Here is a 24,922-nt window from a genome sequence, read left to right as displayed (position 1 = left end):
ACTTTGGTGCCGATTCGATATGTATTGCGATTTTTAAGTATTGCGATTCAATATTACCATTTATTGCGATTTTTGTAAACTTTTAACACTAAACCATGGGGAAAAGTTGAATCATACACTTCTAGGGACTATAACTTTGGAAAATCTCTAAACTGATAGAGAAAAGATGTTTGATTTTCAGCATGTATGTAGTCAGAGATGTCCTGAAGTCAAATATATCAGTCATTGCCAGGATTTATGGAGCAGTGTGATTTTAGAGCACTGCAAGCACAGAAATGTAGCTATTTTTAGGTACATATACAGGACTTTTACTTGGAAATATCTCTAAAATCGATACAGTGAAAAAGGCTTGATTTTGTGTCTGTATGTATTCAGAGATGTCCTGAAGTCACATATATCAGTCATTGTCAGGAATTATTTATTTAATTTTTTCACAGTAACTCAAACATTGAAGACTAAAGACATTCCTCTCGCAAATTAATGGTATATTATCTTTAATGTATAAGGGACATGTAACATGTTTTATACTTATGGTGAATATAATCCAATCAATCTTATTTCCATATACAGTATGCATTTTGTTAACTTTGTTAACATCTTATTTTGAAAACTGGATGTAGTCACGTGTATAATTACACTATCTCCCGTCAGATCAGTTCTCTTTATACATCCATGGTCAGCTCCATCGGGGCCGTTTGAATGCATTTAACATAAATGTCAGTATATACTGTAGGAGCTCTACAGTTGTAATGTTGACTGATTTGACCACGGAGATGCGAGTGACAGCTGGCTTGACCGCACGTTACCACAACACGATAACATTATCTGTCCATGACATTAGTTAGCATGCAGCTTTAGCCATGATGTCTAACTCTGCTTTTCCTGACAATGTGTGAAACCCAAAGTGTTTCCATACTTTACTGTATGTGTAGTGTTTAACATCGGATTTAAAATGTGAGGGTGCAGGTCGTATCCACGCCGTTTTCTGCTTTCTCGCTTCGGCTTTGTTTTGGTATTGAAACGGATATGACGACTTGTTACTCAGACTAAAACAGTAAAAGTGGTAACTCCCTTCTACCTTCGCATGGACTCAAATGATGCAAATATATTGATTCTGGCATTACATTTTTTTTTTCAAAATCATAAACAAATCCTGCGATACATAGGGGAATCTTTTTTTTCCCCGCCTTTACATTCTATCGACCTAATAAGATAACTACCATAGCTGGGTTGAGAGCTTATAATAATATTATTATTGATATCTTTAATCACAATTATTGATACTGTAGCTAATGCAGCTATCTGGTTAGGAGTCGTCTCGGCAGTGTTTTAATTCTCAAGATGTTCTGTGAAAGAGCCACAACTCTGAAGAGACACAGACAGGCTGTCTTTTTGCTGACGGACTAGATTGGGTTGGCTTTTCAAATAATTTTCAGCCCCAAAATAATGATTGTGGGATTTGCTCGTTGTAATTAACGCATGTGTTACAACATTTCAAACTCCTGTTTTCATTGTCTAGCTATCATGTTTCTCCTGTAAAATGTAATTGGCTTACTGGGACTACACTGGGACTGTGTTTAGATGGGTTTACTTTCTTCTTATTTAAGGCTCATGTTGCTAATGTTGTCATTGAGTTGGGTTCTGAAAAGCATCTTCAAGGCGTCTGTCCTCTCTTGAGTTATTGGTCTCAGATCTTTTCAGTGACAGCATTTCAGGCTTTAGCAAGGCTACTGCTCACTGGCAAGTTGGCTGGTGCAGCTGACACTTTTATTCCCAATACTATATTGCTAATAATGTCTTCACACAAATCAATTTCACATAGTTAATGTTGAGTCACTTCAAGCCTCTTTAACTCTGAGTTAAATGGCAAGTGAGATGATGTTATTGTTTCCAGGCTGCATAATCTTTTTTCTTTTGTAAATATAAAGTGAATAAAGTAAAACAATATAATTTACAACATAGTCTGAAGGGCGTCGCAAGTGTAACTTGTCTATATAAATACTAGTTTATTTTATTTTTCATTGTTATCATTGCCATTCTTGAACTGATCGGTCATGCTTTTTCTTTTGAGCTAACATGAGTGTGCGTAGTTGAACGCTTATAATTATTATTTTTAATTGCTTCAGCTACAGAGATCCGTGCAAGGTGTTTAAGATGTGTTACTGTGGAATTAATTTGACAGGAGTATTGATTGGAGAAATGGTTTCTTTACAACTCACTGACAACACATTTCCTCAGAGGCTTTTTTTTGTTTTTGAGAAAAGCTTTTAAAAAAGCAAAATGCCGTTTATGTGTTTAACTTAATTATCTATCTATGCGCAGTTAATCAAATGCATACAGTTTAACAGCTGGAATGTGTTCACAACAAAATCCTACAGCACTATCTCTTAATTAGAGTGAACTTTGATTTAGACAGTGACACCTCACTGCCTTATATGTGGTCCTAGGCTTAGTATATGTTGTAAGCATGCCTGAAGTTGCTTGACAGACTTTTCAGCTGTGGATTTTGAACTTTATTTAATGACCATATGTCTCTATATGATCCCAGTGATAAAAGAACCATAAACTCTGGCCACTCCTGTCTCCTGTACTTTGACTCCATCTACTGGCTGATTGTAGAACTTGAGCATTTATGTTAGAAAATGTTGGCACACCAGTCAACAACAATTGGTGTGGCTAAAGAAAAAATAGTTTTATCTGTTTAAATCCTAATTTTTGAAAATGCTGCCGTGTTTTTATTGTAATATGAAGAGGGTAAATTTGTCTTTCAGTTTTGCCTATCAATATATAAAGCTTTAGCAAAGACTTTTCTCACCAACCATTGAGGCTTGAAGTTCAGTATTTTTGTAGATCATCATGAATGGTTTGTGAACCTGCGCAACACATTTTTGACCTCAGAAAGTCTTAGGCTGTCTCACTTGACCGGTGGTCTTAGCTTTGCTTCCTGATGTTCTGGGCACAGAGTGAGTCGCAAGAGCTCAGCAGAGCTATTTAGTTTATCATTTCCCCCCCCCCCAAAATGTAAGCTTGTCAGTCAGATGAAATGTGTTTGGACAAACCTTAAAAGGTCAAGTATTAGCAGAAGGGGCATAGACAATTGTAGCTGTGTACAGCAGCCAAGGTAGCTCTATTGCAAAGCAAATAATGGCTCAAGCTCACACAAAAGCCCCTTTTCGACCGCAGGAACTTTCCACCGGGGACTAGGAACCTTTTGAGGAACTTACTCCGTGTCGACCGCAGGGACTAGTAGAGAGCATCTCCCTTTATTTGACAATATTAAAGTAAAGTTAGGCTTTACCGTCAACCTCCTGAGTCATTTAAATAATAATGAAGACAGAGAAAAAGAGAGAGAGATTGCGCGAGCGGTAGAAAAGAGAGACTGGGCGGCGGTGCGGTGAATGAGGGGAAAAAATATATTTTTGGATTGTTTCACAGCGGTTAACTTCTAAAGCACAAATAAATCACCATCAAACACTCAACAAATGATTTAGTGTAGAGACAGACGCACTTAGTTTCATTTTCCCCCTTTGCATTTCATTCATAACATCCAACGTGCATCAGTAAATACTATGTAGCAGCAAATGTTGTCGCAGTGAGAGTGTGTTTACCGCTGCGACCACCAGCACTAAAATTAAAATAAAACACAGGGACTAAAATTTCCTGGAAATAATTGTTAGAAACACGGCTAAAGTGATTCCGCTGCTGGCCATGTGTAGACAGCCATAGAGATATGGAGATTGTCATTATTATACTTACATGTCGTCCACAGTACATAGTAGGAACGTACGGTAAAAATGTGTCGAGCCTTGTCTTTTAGTAGTAAACGAGGTGCAGCAGTGCAATTTCAGTGTAGAAGTCACACCTAAATAAAACCTCTCCAAAATCATATGAACTATATACATGTCCTTGCTTTACTGTGGTGTAAATTCCTCTAAATTCAAACTCAAACATGCACAACAGTATGACAGAGTCTGCACCGCTTTATAGATTAAAGCAGAGGTTCCCAACCCCCAGGCTGTGAGGAAACATGATTTAGCAAAAAAAAAAGCTCCATAATAATAGGCTTTTTTGTGGTAATTAACTTTAACTTGCTGCCACCTGCGCTGCCTGCTTTTTCCTTCTCCTGTCACACCTCACAACAACAATGTAGTACATTTTTACCTAAGTACGGTGTTACCAGTCTGCCTTAAACTACTAACGAGTTCAGCTACTATTTTGTATGTTCTATAATGTAAAGCTGAGCCAAACTGTCATGAACAATTAATGCTTTGAACAGGCCCAGCCAGTATCTGGAGAGCTCCCAAACTGCCAGATGTCAGTTAATAGCCGTCTACTCAACCTCTTGCTGGCTGGCTACCTTTTATTGTTGTAATGGCTCAATTTGAGCAAGGAGTGCATGGACCGAATCATGGACTGAACAACCTAATGAAAGTGTCAGACATTCTGGTCTTTTGTTTACTTACATTGACATACATTTTTACTTTTCTTACTCGCTTGCATAAACACAGCTGGGGGCTGAATGTTTGTTGGGTAACTGGCAACAATGACCAGAAGTAGGGTCTCGCTGGAACAAGCCTCACTTAGCAGACTACTTATCTTATGTGACTGGCTACTGGAACATTTGAGGAATGTGCTCTTATTTTTTGTTTTTCTTTTCTTTAACATATTTCTGAAAGCATAAGACACTCTGCTAAGGCAACTACTACCAATGTTACCCGTGTTAGTGTTCAATTTAAATTCCAACTTCAACAAATATTCCTTGTAGAGGAATATCTACTATACTACTTATTACCCATTTAAGAAAGTACATGGTCTGTGATTCTTTGAATCCTTCTGTTTACCTTCAACAACATTGATGATATGTCCTTTGCAGTCCTCTCGAAATGAGGATAAAATGTCTGGGAAGATGAAATGAAATTACAGCTAATTTTACATTACTTAATGTTGATAAAACTGCAGTCACTCAAAATGTTTCCTTTCCTTTGCTTCTCTTTTAGTTCTACAAGCATGTTGTCCAGAGTGTGGAGAAGTTCGTTCAAAAGGTGAGTTATATTTTAAACAAGGATTGTCAGCCATGTGCAGTAAGATTTCAGGAGTTAAAACACACTCAATGTACAGATGTTTTCAAGACATCTGGACATTTCATTTAGAATGATGAGGTGAATTCAATCAAAAGTAAGATTTTCCTAAACCAGTCACAAAGGACATGCAGATAAAGACAGGAAGATGATCTTAATCATTTATATATTCAGAGTTTTTTCTAACAATATCAATTTCACAAATTGCTTGTGATCTACGTGAAGTGTACCTCTGTAAATATATCACTTAATTAATGCATAAAATGCCCCAGAAAGTAATTTCATAGATTCTTTCACTGTTATTAAAATACCCTAACACCTGCTGTCTTTGTTGTTTCTGTATCCACAGTGCAAACCAGAATACAAGGTCCCTGGGCTGTACGTCATCGACTCCATTGTCAGACAGTCGCGGCACCAGTTTGGCACGGAGAAGGACGTTTTTGCCCCTCGCTTCAGCAAGAATATCATTGCTACGTTCCAGCAGCTCTACCGCTGCCCTTCGGATGATAAGGTCAGACAGTTTTTTAATAGCTGTTGTGTTCCTCTCTGAGGCTTTTGTGGCTTGTCATGGTTTCGTGAGAGATGATATTAGACCCCTTGATATATGCCTCAGTTTTACAGGAACCGGTGCTTTCAGGAATAGATCAGGGATTTCATTGCATTGAGTAAGGAAGTGAATTGCCACTCACTTAATGTGTGTAGGGCAGTTTGTTTTTGTCCCATATTATCATGGACAAATATGAGACATTGTTAAAAAAAAAAAGAAACTAATCCATGACACATTTTCACATTTATGACAAGAAAATATGCAGCTCTCTGAAAGCCAGAAGCCAAGTGTGTCTGTGTCATAATAAATATGCAGTTTTTGGCCTTGTGAGTCTGGCAGTCTTCTTCTATCATATCAGTACTTTTTTAGGATGCACCTGTCGTAGTGTTTGCATTTTACCGTTATGTCACAGTTGCTTTTTGTCATCTTTATCGACGTTTCCAGAGTAAGATAGTGCGAGTCCTGAACCTGTGGCAAAAGAACGCCGTCTTCAAGAGTGACATCATCCAGCCTCTGCTGGACATGGCTGCAGGGATTCTCCCTCCCATGGTCACACCTGTCATGCCCAGCAGTGCTGCTCCAGTCAATAACACTACACCTGGTCAGTCAAAAGTGCACACAAGTAGAGTGAAACACACACAACCATACTTCATGGTTCATATTTCAACATTTCTGTTTCTGTGTGTCCAGGCACTCCAGCTACTCCGGCTACCCCAGCTAACATCGTCCAGGGTCTGCCTGATTGGGCTTCCCAGATTACCAACACAGATACTGTGGCTGCTGTAGCACAGATCCTACAGAGTCCTCAGGGACAACAGGTTAGTGAGCATGTCCACCCAACATCTCAGTTAATGAACTATTAAACTGAAACTATTTGTTGTTGGGTAGCAAAACAATACTTTTTCCTTTTGCTTGAGCAGCCTCTGCAGTTTGTGTAGCTGTTGGTGTTAAAAACATTGTCAAATACTCTGTGTTATCACCTGTTGTAGCTGCAGCAGCTGGTACAGAGTCTACAGATGCAGCAGCATAAGCCCCAGCCATCCCTGCTGCAGGCCTTGGATGCCGGCCTGGTGGTGCAGTTACAAGCTCTGACAGCTCAGCTCACTGCCGCCGCTACTGCCAACAGCCTCAACCCCCTGGAGCAGAGGGTCTCCTCTTTTAATAAGGTAATGCTGCAGTCAGCAACTGAAAGTTTCTTATTGCTTGCGTCAACTGATGCATGACTGCCTCCTAATGTAATTATGTTGTGTGTTCCATGCAGAAGCTTCTGGGTCCTTTTGATTTTGGGAATGATTCTGAACGCGGTGAAGAATCTAAAAAGGACTCGTCATCATCTCAAATGTGAGTTCAGTGTGTTTCATGATCAGGCTATTGTTTCTCCCACACTAGAACTAACTTAATAGTGATGCAGAGTTGATCTAAACGAGCTGCTGACCATTTTCAGGCCCATGGTGTCGGAGCCCATGAACAACTCCCTCTTCCATCAGCTGGCTGAGCAGCTACAACAGCAGAACCTGGAACAGTTTCAGAAGCAGCTTTTAGAGCACCAGCAGCACCAACAGAAGGTACACACACACACACACACACACAGATCATTGTTTCCCAACGAATGTTTTTTCAGGACTGATGGTGATGGCTGATGTTTAACAGATAAATATTTTGCACTATATTAACCATACCGAGGCGTTAATACCCTTAAAGGTCGGGTTGGTAATGCTTAGAAACGAGCAAGAGTGCACTAGATCTTAAAAATGACTCGACTACAAAAACCAGTCCAGTGTTACCAACTCTTTTCCGATCAAAGTAGCTAGCAGCACTAGCTCCAAAAGTCGCTAAATCTAGCAAGAAAGTCGCCAAGTCGGCAACACTGACAGCCTGTCCCTTCAGGCCTCCCTCCAAAGCCACTCCCCCACTATTACCATTACTAATGTAAACATATCATAATGAAGGTGAACAGAGAACATGGCAATTACAGCTGTCAAGCTAGCAGCTTGTGGAAGACTCCGGTGAGAGTACGCGCAGGCAGGTAGGGCAAGTAGGCTTTAATCATTTCATTCTTGCCAAATTAAATAATTGGACGGGCTTATTACAGTCTTGTGATAGTCACAGGTACAGAATTTTGTTCCTAATTTTTTTTGGCAGACCATTTAATTTCTTGATTGCTGTCAGGATGTAATGAGAATTTCAACAAATATAATCAAAAACTGTATTTGAACAGCACTACCAACCCTACCTTGAAGTTGCTTTATAAACTACGAAAGAATGTTTCAGGTGTGCAAATAGATGACACGTAACCTGCACATCCAGTAGGCTTAGTGTTTGCCCAGAGGGAACACACACATGCAGCCAGTGACCTATTAGTAATAACTTCTCATCCCCAGACACACACACTGTCCCTCACATACCTTAAGACCTGCAAGCTCCTCAGAAATGCGAAAATGAAATGGTTGTGTTCTCATCATGGTTATGTATAAATATGCCTTGACTTGCCTCTTTAGATGCCTTGTTAATAAATGACACATAATAGGTACATCGCTCTTTTTATTCCTCCAGGCGATGAGCATAGAAGGGCAGGACTCAATCTTTGGACAAGAGAACTCCGTTGCGACTGCTCAGAGCAGCAGCCAGCAACAGCTTCCTGAGCCAGATAACAAGTTGGATGACACCATAGACAACCAGCAGCAGGTATGCATTCACTTATACCTTGGTTGTATTTATTTACTTTTGTAAATGGAATGAACGTCTCAACACAAGGACTGCGCTAAGTATGTTTATTTATTTGTAGGCCTAGATCTGATAGTAATTACTGCAGTTTTCTACATTACTTTTTATTTCTGTGTAGAGAGGTGTTGAAATGACCCTGTCTTTTTTTAGGACATGGATCTGGACGAGGGCCCGGATGGTATGGAGGAGGAGATCTTTGAGGCTGAGGAGAAGAAGATTGTAAGCACGCGCTCCAGAACACGCTCAAGGTCGCGCTCTAGGTCAGTCCCACTTATTTCTGAAATCTCATTTCCTAAATGTGCCTGGAATATTGCTGAATTTTTTGTTGTAGAAGTCGAATAAGCTATGATCTTTTAACCTTGTTGGAAAAGTGCAGACTGTTGCCCTGAAGGACAGATGCAACAGGTGTCGATGCTCAAAAGGAGCAGGCCTCTAGTGTCACGGTAAACATAAAAGTCATTCTGGTTTTGGTGTTTTCTCTCTGCAGGTCTCCCAAGAGGAGAAGGTCCAGGTCCCGCTCCGGCTCACGGAAGCGCAAACACCGCAAGCGGTCACGCTCACGCTCCAGAGACCGCAAGAGGAAGTCATCGCGGTCTTACTCGAGTGAAAGACGCGCGCGAGAGCGAGAGAAGGAGCGTCAGAAGAAAGGACTGCCTCTAATACGATCCAAGGCTCTAAGTGGTCAGTGGAAGACGTCAATGTATCCGAATATGTTGATAATTGTTTGTTGTCGGTGCTTTTCTGATGAGTAATAACTGTTTCCCCCTCTACCCGTACCTAGTGTGCAGCACGACTCTGTGGGTGGGCCAGGTGGACAAAAAGGCCACTCAGCAAGACCTCACCAACTTATTTGAAGAGTTTGGTCAGATTGAGTCCATCAATGTAAGTAGACATCTCCCCCTCCTAACCCTCTAATTTAGTTACAGCAAGTTATCCAGTTCTTTGATCTCCAAAAAACTTAAAATGATATCTGTCACTTCAATAGTGACCTTAAGCTGCCATTAATGGTCTACAATATTTCTATTATAATCCCTTCTATTACAATTTTTATTTCTTTGTCATTCCTCTGTGCTTCACATTTGCACTCTCCCTTTCTCATTTACACATTTCTCATCAATCGCACATCTAAGTCTGTCATTCTCCACTGTATGGTCGTGTCTTGTTGTTTAACCTTCCCACGTACTATGTAATGTAATCTCTGAGTGTGTGTGTGCTTCCCTGCAGATGATCCCTCCCAGAGGCTGCGCCTACATCTGTATGGTCCACAGACAGGACGCGTACCGCGCCCGCCAAAAGCTCAGCACCGGCTCCTTTAAGATTGGCTCCAAAATCATCAAGGTACACACATTACCTTTTATAATTTAATTCATTGTATTTTCATTCTCCTTGTGGTTTCTTCTAATGTAATTTTCCATCGACCTCCAGTGGTGAAACCTCAGCGACAGTTTAGCTTTCCAGGCACATGGATCCTCGTATGCTCCCCGAAAAATGCCCGTTTCTTGACCTTCTCGTGTTTGTGTGTATCTGATCCAGATTGCATGGGCTCTGAACAAGGGGGTAAAGCAGGAGTACAAGCAGTTTTGGGACGTGGACCTGGGCGTCACCTACATACCTTGGGAGAAGGTGAAGCTGGATGACCTGGATGACTTTGCTGAGGGAGGAATCATTGACCAGGAGACTGTTAATGATGGTGAAAAGACACAAAAACACATCTACTTATAGACTTCTTTTAAACAAACACCTGTCTGTTGACTCAGTAGCAATTCGTGTTTAGATATAAGTAGGATACGCAGCAGGTTTGTACACACATAATGAAAACATAACGCAGATACTCAAACACAGGCAGTTCTTAGCGTTTAATCACCTAAGTGGATTTGTTGTCCTCCCCGTTCCCTCAGTTGTTTGTTTTGTTATGGTAATGCCCCCAAATCCTTTAAGAAATCCCATCGGAGCCTCGCACCCTCCTAGAACAATTAAGACAAAGATTGAGTTGGAGAAAAATGCAGCTAAACTCCCAAATCCAAACAGAATTGGATAATGGTTTATAACGTTTTCATTTGAATGTCTTGTTTCTACAGAGTGGGAAGCAGTCAAGAACGCTGAGCCAGTCAAGGAAGTTCCAAGTCAGCCAGTAATCGTTGAGACTACGGCAGCACCTAACACCCAGACTGAGACCTACAGCCAGCAGGTCACCATGATGCCTGTGCAGGTAATGAAGAGGGGCTGTCTCAATCTGTGAATAGAACGTGAACAATACAGTGCACATGGGCTGTTTTTATTAACACCAAAAAAAATGTCTGTAAAAATAGCTGATCGATTTTAACCCAGATTTTATGACCCCACACATTTTTTTTTATTGAATGACAATGGTGACCGTGCATCTTAATTTGCAACAAGTAGGACTTCTTGATCTGTTAGACCTCTAGAGAGCAGTTTAACTTTATGCCATTATGCCATTAACTTATCATTGTTTTGTATGCACACACTCGCATCTCTCTCATCCAGCTCCCAGTGGCCCAGGCTGTTCCCAGTGCAGTAGGTTTGGTGCCTCCCACCTTCCCTGTCACCATGGGAATACCCCCACCAGGCTACGGGCCGCCACCACCCTTCATAAGGGCTGGCTTCAATGCCTCACAGCCTCCACCAGGTAAAGGATGAAAACAGTCATATTAGAAAAATATAAATCAGTCCTACAGAAATTGACAAGCTCATACAAAAACATTCTCTCCTGTGCAGGTTTTCTGCAGGCAGCACAGACAGCAGCCATGGTCTCAGCAGCTAATTGTGAGTATTTATGATGCATATAGCTTTGAAAATTGACATGACCTTTCAAGGCATTTAGATTGAATTTATTAGCTGGGATTAAATTTGTTGTTTTCTCCTGTACTCACCTATAGCTCTAGTGCAGCCTTCAGTGGGAACCGGCCAAGAAGCTGTCAAGGAATCACCGTTCGGTGCTATGATTCCTCCGACCGCCATCCCCGGCTTCATGGCCGGTGTGTTCAACCCAGTGGCAGTCCAAACTCAGCAAGCTGTCAATGAGAAATCATTACAGTCTGCAGATGGTATGGATGCTGCTGCAGAGCTCACACTGCAAGGTGAGGCGACGCTGACGTGTTCCTGCATGAAAGAGACCAATAGATTTTGTTTTCTGGTGGACAATTTGGTCATATCTTGTATTGTATTTTCTCTTTTAGAGTATTTTTATTGTGGTTATAAAGGTTGTTTGTGTTTAGCCAAGATGAATTTTAACATTTCTGTAATTGTGTCTTGTCCCCAGGCATGCAGAATGCAGTCCGCAGTGGCATGGGTCTCCTTGGCATGCACCCCACTTCGCTCACCCACCACCTGCACCAGTCTGGTCTGGCTGGGCAGAGAATGCCTGGCCTGATGCCTCTGGATGTGCGACCTAACCTCCTCCAACCCGGGGCTGCCGCCCGCTTCCCGCTCCTCATGCAGCAGGGGCCCGTCCAGCAGGCTGCTGGCCTCCTAGAGAGCTCCCTCCAGGCTCAAGCCCGTGCCAGGGTTCCCTTCTCTCAGCTGGACCCCTTCAACAGAGCCCCCAACCTTAACAATGAAAATGTATCCAAGACTGAAGACGAGTCTTCCTCTGGAGCTGATGAGGGCAAAGACCAGGACTACCGCTTCCCTCCGATGGAGAAGCAGAGCACAGGCCTGCTGAGGACCCCTCCACCAGAGCATAGGGAGCCCCTTGGAGGTGGCGGCGGAGCAGGAAGTGGTGGTGGAGGAGGCAGGCCTCCCTTGCTCCAGACCCCAGGGGGTCAGCCAGCCAGAACCAGCCTAGTGGGACGTCTGCAGGCTCTCGCAGGTTTCACTCCTGATAACCGCTGGACCCAGACCAGAGGGGACTTTGATGAACGAGATAGCATGCGAGCCGGCCTACAGGGCTCAGGCGTTCCAAAAGGCTTCCAGGAGGAGCGCCCCACACCTGGGCCGAACTTCCCCAGCCGCTTTGACAGCCGTCCTGGGAATGCAGGAGGAGCAGCAGCAGCAGCTGGAGTTTCAGGCAATGCTGGAGCTGTTGGGGGGCCACAGCCCTGGAACCGTAGTGGTGGCGGTGGTAGCGGTGGTGGTGGTGGTGGCGGCGGTGGCGGTGGCGGTGGCGGTGGTGGCGGTGGCGGCGGCGGCGGCGGCGGCGGCGGCGGCGGCGGCGGCGGCGGCGGCGGCGGCGGCGCCACAGCGCCTTTTGATAGCGAGCTACATCAAGACCTAGATGAACGAAGACGCCCGTGGGACAGGCAAAGAGACAGAGATGAAAGAGATTTTGACTTCAGGAGGGAGATGAACGGCAACCGCCACAGCCGAGAGAGAGACCGGGACCGCGAGAGGGACAGGGATAGGGAGAGAGACCGAGACAGGGAGCGAGGCAGAGATCGCCCCAGAGAGCATGAACGCGACAGAGACCGCGACAAAGAGAGAGACCGCGAAAGGGAACGTGAACGGGAACGTGATCGCGGGGGCTGGACACCTCTTCTGCCTCTGCCTACACCTCTGCTTCCAACTCCACCTCTTAATCCCAATCTGACCCTGAACCAAGGCAAACTGCTGGCACCACTCAAACTGAACCCCCAGCTTCAGTCACGATTCCAGTCCCCACTCCTGCCCCAAGCTCAGCCCAAACCCTCTCTCTTGGGTCTGAATCAGCCGCCGCCTCAGGTTCAGATTAAGTCTCCCCCTCCATCACAGAGCCAAGCAGCTTTGCCCGAGCCCCAGGATGAAACCCCAGCTCCGTCTGAGACACCTCAGGCCCAGTCACCACCCCCCGCCCAATCGCCTGACCGGTCATCTGACAACAAAAGTCAGAGCCCGTTGACAGAGGCTCCCACCCAGGCCAAGACATCACCACAACTTGAGACCCCTCCACAAACCAAATCGCCATTCGAGTCCATGGCTCTGTCCCCGGCTCAGTCCCCAGCCCAGTCCCCAGCCCAGTCCCCAGCCCAGTCCCCAGCCCGGTCCCCCTCCAGAACCACCGCTTCTCCAGACACTGAGCCCCCAAGCCAAGCCTCGCCGCTGGTTGAGGCCTCACCCCAGGACTCACCTGTGGCCTTCACACAAGCTGCCAGCCCCCCCGAAGAGACTCCCTCTCTGGAGGAGCAGGAAAGCCCAAGGAAGGATGAGGAGGAGGAGTCACAAGAGCGAGCCTCCTCACCCCAGTGGGTCAACGGAGCTGGGATGGACAATAGCACTGTGGCTGAATCTACACCCGAGGCCTCTCCTGAGGCCTCTCCTGAGGCCTCTCCTGAGCCCGCTGAAGAACCCTCTCCCGATTCTGAGCTCCCCGAAAGTGAACCGGAGCAGCAGCTTGCGTCTCCTGAGGACGTAGACAATGAACAGAGTGAGCCCATGGAGGAAGCTGCGAGTCAGCCAGTGGTAGACACTGTCACAGACACTGAGGGGACATAATCATCACTCAGTAGGTAAAAGATCATTTTGTAAAGTTGTCTCTTCTTCTCTGTACTCATGTCAGCAAACCACCACACGGGACATGGCGAATACTGACTCACAGCAGTTATTGTCTTATAACCAATAACAAATGATTTTATCTCTCACAAATACCAGTGTACTTAAATAGAAGGCTCGTTAGCTGATTTATTGATAGACAATTTTGTTTGTGTTTTTATTTCTTTCTTTTTTTTTAAGTTGTAACGCCGCCCCACACGTTTTAATTAATCTTAAGCTCGGCGAATTTTATTGAATTGCCTACCAAAATGTTTCAATTGTATATGGGGGAAAATGCGCTTTGACCTTCCTATGGAAGAGAGTAAAACATCCTGGCTGTTCGACAAATGGATTCAATACAGTTGCACACAATACTTGAAAAAGGCAGTTGCTGGCCCATTTTCTGTCTCCTCTTCTTTTTAAAATGCTGCTGCAAAGTTTTCAGTGAATGCTTTTGTGGTGTCCTGCTTTCTGTTTCTACGCAGAAAAAAAAAGAAAAATAGCCTGCATACAGCGAGACAAGTACAGCTACTTATAATTGGAAAAAGATGAACATTTTTTTTAGAAAGAAAACATGAAAATGTTGTATCCCCAAAATAAATGTCTGTAATTTGTTTCTAATTATACAGTGAACACAAACAGAAAACATTACATGCCAGGGGGGAAGAAAAAGATAAAGAACAGGGATGTTCTCATGTTGGGTGCATATTGTTTTAGTTTGAAATAAACATGCTTTGTCTGTTAAAAAAACCCACATGCTTTAGGACTGTTTTCTGACCCAGGACCAGTGGAAACTAAAACCGCTTTGCAGACTCGTACACATTGTGTGCTGTCGCTGCAGTCGATTTGATGTTCTCGCAACTCAAGTTGCCGCTATACCATCTCATCCACAGAGCACTTTGTTGGATGCAACCGTGGGACTTGTAGTTTTTAGTTACTGATGACTTCCGCCTGTATGTTTCCCTAAGCTTTTTGCTGGGTGACTGTTGAGGATGGGATTGTGCCTTTTTGAATGGATTTGTCGTTCATGATGCTACCCAACACTACTGTGTGATGTACACCAGACTGTGCGTGCGACTCGGTGTCAGACAGCTCTATGAACACAATGCTACCTGCGCAGAATTGACTGGCCCGCCGTTTGAATGGTAGCTGGGCGGTTTGTACAGCACTCACCTAGAGGAGATCAAGTCTATATATACTCTCCATCGTTCTGTGCATGCAGACCTGTAGCCATGTTTTAACCTTCTTGTCTCTCTTTTGTCATTTCATACTTGTAGTGCTTTTCTGTTGAGACATATTACTAGAAATCCATAGTCTGCTGTTCTATCAGACCAAATGTCTACTACAGGAGTTGTGATGTTGAATAAAAGTTGAAGGTGCATCGGCTTTTTACCCCTCTTATTGTCATGAATCCTAACTCGGGCCGATCAGATGACTTCTTGCACACACATCAACACTGCAGCTTCAAACTGAGATAACGGACCCATGTTAGTAGTTTAAACTAGGGCTGTCAATCGATTCAAATATCGCACTTTTTTTTTTATCTGTTCAAAATGTACCTCAACGGGAGATTTTTCAAGTATTTAATTAAAAAAAAATGTAAACTCTTATCAACATGGGAGTGGGCAAATATGCTGCTTTATGTAAATGTATGTATATATCCGATATTGGGCCGATATATATTGACTCAAATAGCTGGATTGGATATCTGATGATATATGATAATGGAGCCGATCAATCCAATTCTATATTTATATATTTTATATACCTTATATACTGGATTTGAACTCCTGTTTAAGTTTCAACCAGTATGTTATTCCATTAAAAAAAGTTTACATTTCAACTGTAATCCCTGTTAATTTAGAAGATTTTTTTTTACCAAGTTGCTGGTGCACGATTTATTATTTTAATAATAAATAACAGTACATTTTTATCTGATACATTTTGTTTTACAAAGTTAGGAAGTCAAGCCTGACGTTGCGTTACACATAAAAGAATGATCCCAGTCACTTCCACACAGTGAGGTATACAGCTTATTAATTAAACACTGGTATCGGATCGGTACTCGGTATCGGCCGATACCCAAAGCCCAGGTATTGGTATCGGGATTGAAAAAGTCACATCGATGCATTCCTAATAGATTTACTATTGGAAATCAATTAATAACACAAAACAATGACAGGTACTGCATTTAGCATAAAAATATGCTCAAATCATAACATGGCAAACTGCAGCCCAACAGGCAACAACAGCTGTCAGTGTGTCAGTGTGCTGACTTGACTGACTTGCCCCAAACTGCATGTGATTATCAAACAGTGTGCATGTCTGTAAAGGGGAGACTCGTGGGTACCCATAGAACCCATTTTCATTCACATATCTTGAGGTCAAAGGTCAAGGGAGCCCTTTAAAAATGGCCATGACAATTTTGCCTCCAAATTTGGAGCGTTATTTAGCATCCTTCTCGACAAACTAGTATGACATGGTTGGTACCGATGAATTCCTTAGATTTATTTTCATATGATGTCAGTATCTTCTAGCTTTACAACTGAGCCCGCTACAACCTAAAAATCGCAAGTTGCGTCAATGCGTTAAAGAAAGTAGTGGCGTTTAAACAAATTTGCGTCAATGTTGACAGCCCTAATTTAAACCAATGAAAATGTAATGAGATTATGGAACATGCATATCTAGTATACCAGGTTGTGTATTGAGATAAGTATCACATATCCTTATTCTAAGTTTCTAAGAATATATAAAACAGACTGTAGGCACTGACCTTTTTTTTTAGATAGTTTTAGTTCACCTACTTTCAGGCGAGCGTAGAGGCCACCGATCGAACAAAAACACCCCGAGAAAAAAACTCCCATGAGACCTGAGATGCTGAACAAAAGGTCAATTCCACACTGTCAAAACACTGCAATGCACTGTATTCCACACCAGGCAAATAAAGGTGTAGATGACTACCAAATACCCTCCTAGTAAAGCAGACTAATAATCTGCTGAATCCAAGCTTCTGTTATAAGAAAACAAACATATAAAGCAACCACCTGGCACTTGTCTCAGCAGAACAAAAGGGTAAGGAGGGAATATACAAATGAAGGAGGAAGTATGGGAAGATGCTTTACCCCCCCCCCCTTGACCTCGCGCTGCCAGAGACCCGGCTGCTACAGCTTGAGGAAGTGCTTACACAGCACATGTTAGCACAGAGATCTTCCCTGTACTCATTTATGACCCGGCGCGTGTCAGAAGACACAAGCTAGAAGATTTATTTAAACTACATCGTGGTGATGCCATTTCAGCATTTTTATAGCGAAAAAAACAAAAGAATAGCAGCTCAATGTGCTACCATAATACCTTTACCTCCAATTACACCTGAGCTTAGCCTGCTAATCCAAACAGAACAAAACATGTCATAGTTTGGCTCTGGATTTAGCATCTAAAGAGACCTGTTAGGGGGGATAAAGCCAGGCTGAAAATATCCAGTAGTGTGTCTCTTAGTATGACTATAAATTTCAAGCTCCCATCTGGCTCCCAAAGGCCCGGGCAGTCAGCCCAGGTCGAGGCTCCTGCTGACTTCCCCGCGGAGAGATTTGACAGGCTGAGACTTTGAATCAACCGCTATCTGCCCTGAAACAGACATACATTTACACAGCAGTTGGCTAGCTCTCCCTTGGACAGCAATACAAATAAATCCTCACTCTACGGCGGGGCCTGCACCCTTCAGTTATTTATCTGTAGCGGAGAGTAAAGGGCATGTTTGCGAATGTGGATTAGGGTCTGAATTTGTGCATTTCTTCCCCTGCGAGCCTTGCATTGAAGTCCGTATAACCAACAGATCTAATGGTGGTCATGTGGCAAGCCATTTGCACATCACTGCCATGCTATACTCCATATAGCCAAAAGCCCATGGGAACAAAGCCAAGTGGGCCTGACCTTTAGCTGAGGATTACCCCGGCACAGGCTACTAATGAGAGCACCTAAACCACAATAATGGCATGGAATAATAATAGCCAGCTCATGTTCATGTGGTAGCGCTAATGTGCGGTTAATGCTGAGAAGTTCCCTGCTGGGAGGAAGTCAATTAGACAGGAAGATTTAGCTTGTAAATGAGTTTTAATATGACGCGGGGAAATCATAAAAAATATCCCAGTCAGATATTGCTGGAAGATGTCCTACTTCAAGGCCTACTTTACTCTACGAGGGGCATTTTAATTAGTTTTGGTTCTATTAAAGACTAGTGGTGCATTTGCACAACAGATATTGTTCTCCTGTTGCCACTAACAGGGACCAAAGTCTGTGGATCTGTAGTGTCAGTACCACGTGTGACCATTTGGGGTCAGTGTGGTACTGCAGCTCTCGTCATTACGGCAGACAGGAGGAGTGTTGCTCTGACTGGGGTTCTTGGAGTGCGACAAAATCTGCAGTGCTCACCTCTCTTATACCTTCTGTGCTTCACTCTCACCGAGACAAACAAAAAGCACACTAGTGCCACGGCGAAGTATATCCCAAACATGAAATTCCCTTCTTTTGAAACGACAACAGGATAAGGGGCATAGAAAATCGCTGCCATGCAGAATCTTCACGGTGCCACCGTGCTGGAATTAATCTGTCAGATACCTCTTTCCATACCTTTTTTTCCGGATCGATACTTTGATAAATGGAATGAGGTCCTTTTAGACGTTTCTCTATAGCTTCTCAGTTGCTGCATTCTTAATTGATTAAAGTTATTGATTAGGCCTCCAGACTAAAAAAATCTGCCTCTATCTATCAGCTGTGGCCAACAGATATCATATTCGCAGCATAGTGGGGTCTCTGCCAAGCGAAGAGGCTGCTCACACGTATAAAATGAGCACGAAAGATTGAGTTAGGGCAAAAAAACAGAGCCATCTATCTTCTGTGCACCTAGTTATGCAGGAGAGGAATCCCCCTATCTGGGCTCACACTCTGCAGCCACAGTAATTACTCACCACTGTGGGAGTGTGCGTAAGTTTTCCTCCGCCACTGTCTGCCTGGCTCCCCCGTTATCAGAGCCAGCAGACTCTTCCAGACTGGGCCGAGGTGTCCAAAGTGGCCTTCGCCCAGGAACTTAGCCGAGTCATGACTTCCCACCCCGCTGCTGCAGGCCGCACCCTGCTGCAAACTGGCTGAGAGAGGCAGCAAGGGAACAGCGTTTCCCTCTCCCCACTCCACTGGGAACGTGTGGGAAGTTAGAGCAGCAGCAGCAGCAGCAGCAGCAGCAGCAGCAGCAGCCCTGGAGCTGGTAGTTGGTGGGGGATTCAGCGGCTTGCTCAGGGGCACGTTAGTAGGGTGTGTAACCGGCAACATTGCGGCTTAAACAGAAGTCTTCAGGTTCTCGCTCGCTGCTCTTTTTAAGCTCCAGTAGGAATTTTAATTCACATAGCTTGAGGGAGATTATTTCTCGCTTTTTTGAAAATAACAACACTCGCTCTGCAAGAAAATGCGGAGCTGATGCTGTGGCCTTCATCAAATAAAAGAGACAAAATGAATATGTAACAGGTGATTGACATTCAGTCATTTTGCAGATGTGTTGAATGAATATTCTGTGTTCTTGTTCTGTATGGACACATCCAAAACAGCTTAATACTCGGTAGAGAAGCAGTTTATATACACATTTTTACAGTTCTCTGTTGTCAGTCAGATGGCTTCTGCAAGTGTACTGTATAATAGTAATGCATCTCCTCTTTAGTTCCTTTAGTTTTGGTCTTACTGAACACGTCCATTATTTTTTTTAATTAGCCACACTAGCAGTCTGTCAGTCAGTCGGTCGACGCACCACTTTGGTGAAGACGTCTTTCTCAACAACTGTTGGATGGATTGCCATAAAGTTTGGTGCATGTATCCAATGTGCTCAGAGGATGGATCCTAATGATTTTGGTAATCGTCTGACTTCTCTTCTAACGCCTCTGTGAGGTTGCCATTTTTGGATTTCAGTCAGATGTGTTAACAACTGTCCATGCAACCAGGTGCAGATATAAAAAAAAAAATCACATTCCCCTCAGTTACAACAATACTTAATGTTTACTAGGCCCACTACTTTTCATTGATCATTTTGCAGAAATGACAAGCAGTATACACATACATATTATACATAGTTCACGCCGAAATGTTCAGAAACAAGACTAGGGCTGAACGATTTTGAAGAGATTGCCAGATACCACTAGATATTAAGGTATCCCACTGGATAAGCAAAAACTTCAGCAATCCATATGATAGTTATTGTGATATTTCATTCAGTTTGGACCAACGTGTTGGATGCAAACAACCGAAAGATTAGTATTGCCATACCTAGAACCATGCTGCTACCATGGCTAAAAATAAATAAATGTGTATTTCTATCTAGCTCATTTTAATATCTTTGCCTACAATACACAACATCTCACAAGTGACTTAAAAGGTAGGCTATTTTTCAACCTGGACCCTATTTTCCCACGGGCTGCTATGGTGCGATTGGGGCAAGCTGGCACCGCCATTTACGTCCACTAAAAGTGCTTGTTATTGCCATGACAGGCTCTGATTGTTATTATAAGTGTCTGACATTATGGAAAGAGTCTCGCTCATCGACAAAATACAAAAAGCAGTCATAGCAAAGTACTATAGAGACAGGAACAGAGGGGAGGAAATCATCACAGCAAGACTTAGATTGGACCACACAGGTTTAAATGGCAAAAAGAGTTAAAGAAAATGTTGAATATATTTTATTTCACTGTAACATGAAGTGGAAAGAGCGGGACTTGGACACAATAACAAACAGACAGGATCAAGTGAAAGGTAAAGAAAAATGTTTTACTTCGCTTTAGGGTTCTTTCCATAATGTTGTCAGACACTATAGTAACAATCTGAGCCTGTCAGTGGCAAAAACGAGCACTTTTAGTGGACATAACGCTGCGTTAGCTGCTGCCGGTTATAACGTTATCCCTCAATACTTGACCAGTTTAAAAAATGTTGTCCCCATTAGTCACTTAGACACAAAAACTAAGGAAAGTAGGGTTGAAAGGTTGAAAAATACAGAATTTACCCTTTTACACAATGACATCCCATAACCAAAAATAAGTTTATTCAAGTGTGCTATTACTATACTTCTTTTAAACTTAAAATAAAAGAGTATACTTTTTACTTTATACTTTTTATATACTAATTAGAGATATACTTAACAAATACATACATAAGTATACTTGGCTCATACTGACAAGTCTACAGAAAAGTCTAAGTATACTTGGTTTATACTGACAAGTCTACAGAAAAGTCTAAGTATACTTGGATCATACTGACAAGTATACAGAAAAGTCTAAGTATACTTGGTTTATACTGACAAGTATAAGGAAAAGTCTTAGTATACTTGGCTTATAGGCCTGCTACTTGTATTTAATCTTTTGATCGAGATATACTTAAGAAAAGTATAATTAAGTATTCTTGCCTTATAGGCCTACAGAAAGGTATACGTGGCTTGTAGTTGTGCTTACTTTTTGATAAAGTAGCCTGTTAAAGTGTGTGATCACCATCCTCACACAAATAAATATATATACAATATATGTAATATATTACAAAAATATGTAATAGGCTACTGCCACACACGTCCAATAACATTTCCATGCTCACAACAAGAATAAACAGATAAATCCTTCTTATATATGTTGCCAAAGACCTTTTGTTTGCCACGCTGTGGCTAATTATTACATTTTACCTCACCACGAATAATAAACATCAAAAACAGTTTATATAAACGGTATAAACTGCTGTAGGTTCTTGGTCTTAGCATAAGTGTAGATGTTTCTTTCTGAGACTCCCCAGCTCCAGACTTATTTCTAGCTAATGCTGTTGATTGTTCTCGTCTACAGAGTGAGTGCTGCTCCACTTTTGTTTTTGAAGGTTGCAATATGTCTCATTTTTCCACCCTCAACTTTCATGAGGATATTTTCATTTCATCCTCTCTTGGGGCGAATAAAAATTTGGTCGCAAGTATTTTTTTTTTTCTAAGTCATGCCAGGAGCAGGAGGAGAGAAAGCTTGTGTTTGCCAAGGCCGTGTGTATTTGCATACTGAGGAGAAGTGTGTGTGTGTGTGTGTTATCAGTGGGCTACATGCCTGTCACTGAATACCTTTTTCCCACACACATAACTACTGTGCGTGTATTGGCCTGGTGCCGCATTGTAACTAGAATTAAACCCATTAGCGCAAACATGGTTTACACAGGCAGAGACAGTATTCACATTTTAGGATTGATGTCTGCGACTGTTGTCTCTGTTAACATTGTTAGTCCCTAATCGGTCCTGGTAGTGGCCCCAAATATCAGTAAACATACATCATCTGTTTACATGTGACTATCTGCCCAAAAATGTCTGTCTCATCAATCGCATTAGAACAGCTCTCTGCTTCTCGTCTCAAACTGTCTGCGCTTATCGCTCGGGGTGAGGAGTGTGGGGTCGTTGGGGCATCGGAGGTTAAAGGTCACTGACACAGTGTCTGGGAAAAATGTGGTACGGGGTTGTCAAGGAGACGACGATGAGCAACGAACACCTTTTCCTGATTTTTCAGAGAGGATCCAGCCGTGATTCACGGCAGGCGGAGTATTGTGTGTGTAATGTGGGTGACGGGGGAGCTTATTAAATCTGCCAACACAAAAACAAGGCATGTGTGTTAGGAGTGTGGGGGGTTTAGAAGGGAGATACGCAGGGAGGGAGGGGAGGTGTGTGCTGAGATGCTGAGCAAGCGGGGAGAGCGTTTGACAGCGCAGCACATTGTGCCTGGAAAATTGGGAGGGGGAACATGATGAAATGTATCAGTAAAGACAGGCAGGTACGGCGCTGCAGCCTCCAGCTGTCAGTCTTACATCATGCGAGTGGGCGCCGCATGCACGTATTGCAGTCGTACACACTCATTTGAGCAACCCTCCCACGGCATTTACATCAATTTTCTGATTATGCAGTCTCTCATTCCGCAGCTACGGGAGGTGTGTGATAAAAGCCTCGGCGTTACACGTTCACACGGCCTTATTACGTAGAGCAGACATTTTTATATCCCCTTTGTTCTCCCGCAGTCTGTGTCGCCTCCATTCACGTGTCTGTCATCATTTGGAGAGAAGACCTTATAAAAGCTGCTTATTAAAGGGCTGACTCAGCTTCCTCGTCTTCCTGCAGATGTGACACCTGGTTCATCAACCCGGGAAAAGAATTGCCTCATTGTTTCCATGAAGTGTTATAGTGAGTGTGTGCCTACCTACCCACACATATGACTCTATTTGCTCGCCCCCGGTCTGCTTTGCTCTCCCCGGTGCTGTTTGTTAGCATGCATGCTGCAGCGGCGAGCTGGTAATTAGACCTGAAGGCCTCCTCCCTGCGTTGTCTGCCTGTTTGTTTACGATGGCAAGAAGCAGATTCCCTCCTGAGAGTCGGGAGGCGTCACTCAGAAGTGTGCTCAAGAGACGGAGCAGACGGTGTCAAATGAAAAAGATATAGGAAATTCCTGACTCATGCAGAAGGGGAGGGTTAGGGGGGGGGTTGGGAGGAAGTCGACAGATTTGTAGGGATCAAGGTGCTGTGATCAAACCTGGTGGTGTCTTTTACTGATGTTTTTCAACCGTGTTTATCACTTCCATCCAAATGGAATCAGAGCAGATGTTTGAAGTAGAGTTGGACTGACTTTGGGGGGTTTGAAGCCAGAAGTTCTTTTAAATACAGCTGCCACCACTTCAGGCCAAATATTATACAAAATCTCCTCATTTACCTCTACTGGTGTCTGACCATGCCAATAGTTTGGCTTTTATCTGCACAGATTTTGAGATAAATGTTGTGATCTAAGATGTATTGCAAGATGGAGATGAAGGGAATTTCATCAGTTAATTTCTCTATATGATATTCAGAGCATTATTATAGCATCAAACAACTATTTTGCTATGTAAAGATATAGAGGGGTAATGGAGTCTACCTGAGCAGAGAATGAAGTTGCTCTCCCTCTGTGTGTTGTAATTCGAGCTTCTCTGGCGTTTACAGCTGATAACGCCACCCCGACCAACAACGTCGTCACAAAAGCAACACGGATCCAGTATCCTAGCCCGTCGGCGTTCAATACCGGTGCACAAGGCACTGTTACCGGGCTTTCCATTAACTACAATGTAATCCCATCTGCTGCAACAGTAAACGCACAGGGAAAGTGCTGTGGTGATGTAGTTTAAAGAGCGAAAGAGGCAGGTGGAAGTAGTGGTGGATGGGTCCAACAAACACAAGGCTTTCATCCAGGAGACCGCTGTTTGTGTCCCGCTAGTTAGGTTTAATTTTCACGTTACAATCAGCTGTTCGTTCGTGTTCCGTTTTCACAACGCTCAGTGTCATTTTCACTGTACAGAGGTAGTAATTTTAAAGCCCATCCATGTTGTTATTTCTAAACCTAACTAAGTGGTTTTATTACCTAATCCTAAGAAAGTGTTTCTGTTGAATTCGCAACATTAAGCACGTGTTTACTGCGACCGAAAAGTTACGCCGAGGGCTCGTTAAGCACGTGTTTACTGGAAAAGTGACGCCGAGGGGTCTGACAAAGCGTCAGTATATTACGAGTTGGGATGATAACGCGGTGGGTTTCCTCCCAGGTTAACAGTGTTAGCTCTGTCAGCGCTGTTGCCATTGTTTGCACTGTTAGCACTGTTAGCACCGTTAGCTGCGAGCCGCAGGCTCAGCCGTCACCATGTTGAGAGCTGTATGGAGGCAATAGAAATGCTCTAAATTTTTTATTTAGCACCTTTAAAAATACATTGTGCCTTTAACTTTAATTCTCCCTTCCATGCATAATAATGAAAACTAAGCAAAAAGAGTGGCATCATGCTGCAGTGCTGTAATTTTGGGAGTTGGAACAACAACTTGTTGACTACCCTTTTTCCTGATAACTGAAATGTATTGATTTATTGATTTTGACAGGCTACGCATCATATTACAAAAGGGAGACATCCTCAAAATGTTTTTTCTGTTATTTAATAATTAATATATATATATATATATTAATTATTGCACTGCAAAACATCTTTATCTTAAAACTACTTTGTTCTGTCTTGTTTCAAGATGCTCATTCTTATACAAACTTTGGCTGTGACAGAGAAGAATCATCCA

General features: G+C 43.0%; 2 protein-coding genes across 3 annotated transcripts in view; both read left to right on the top strand.

Moving 5' to 3' along the window:
- The window catches only part of scaf8 (SR-related CTD-associated factor 8), a 34,804-nt gene extending 19,607 nt beyond the window's left edge, over positions 1 to 15,197 (top strand). For both annotated transcript variants that reach the window (XM_074661311.1, XM_074661312.1), the window contains 18 exons: positions 4,998 to 5,042; positions 5,428 to 5,589; positions 6,070 to 6,226; positions 6,316 to 6,443; positions 6,615 to 6,791; positions 6,887 to 6,966; positions 7,070 to 7,190; positions 8,179 to 8,310; positions 8,500 to 8,609; positions 8,837 to 9,030; positions 9,131 to 9,231; positions 9,574 to 9,687; positions 9,883 to 10,039; positions 10,428 to 10,558; positions 10,855 to 10,996; positions 11,086 to 11,133; positions 11,247 to 11,447; positions 11,630 to 15,197. In XM_074661311.1, the coding sequence (XP_074517412.1) occupies positions 4,998 to 5,042; positions 5,428 to 5,589; positions 6,070 to 6,226; positions 6,316 to 6,443; positions 6,615 to 6,791; positions 6,887 to 6,966; positions 7,070 to 7,190; positions 8,179 to 8,310; positions 8,500 to 8,609; positions 8,837 to 9,030; positions 9,131 to 9,231; positions 9,574 to 9,687; positions 9,883 to 10,039; positions 10,428 to 10,558; positions 10,855 to 10,996; positions 11,086 to 11,133; positions 11,247 to 11,447; positions 11,630 to 13,776 (4,347 nt within the window). In that variant the 3' untranslated portion in view covers positions 13,777 to 15,197. The remainder of the gene's footprint in view (positions 1 to 4,997; positions 5,043 to 5,427; positions 5,590 to 6,069; positions 6,227 to 6,315; positions 6,444 to 6,614; positions 6,792 to 6,886; positions 6,967 to 7,069; positions 7,191 to 8,178; positions 8,311 to 8,499; positions 8,610 to 8,836; positions 9,031 to 9,130; positions 9,232 to 9,573; positions 9,688 to 9,882; positions 10,040 to 10,427; positions 10,559 to 10,854; positions 10,997 to 11,085; positions 11,134 to 11,246; positions 11,448 to 11,629) is intronic.
- The window catches only part of tiam2a (TIAM Rac1 associated GEF 2a), a 108,729-nt gene continuing 97,553 nt past the window's right edge, over positions 13,747 to 24,922 (top strand). The window contains exon 1 of the mRNA XM_074661309.1: positions 13,747 to 13,790. The gene's annotated coding sequence lies outside the window, so the exon portion shown is untranslated. The remainder of the gene's footprint in view (positions 13,791 to 24,922) is intronic.

The sequence above is a fragment of the Sebastes fasciatus genome, chromosome 15 (genome assembly GCF_043250625.1).
Source record: "Sebastes fasciatus isolate fSebFas1 chromosome 15, fSebFas1.pri, whole genome shotgun sequence".
Taxonomy (NCBI): Eukaryota; Metazoa; Chordata; class Actinopteri; order Perciformes; family Sebastidae; genus Sebastes; species Sebastes fasciatus.
This window is presented reverse-complemented; position numbering and strand designations above follow the sequence as displayed.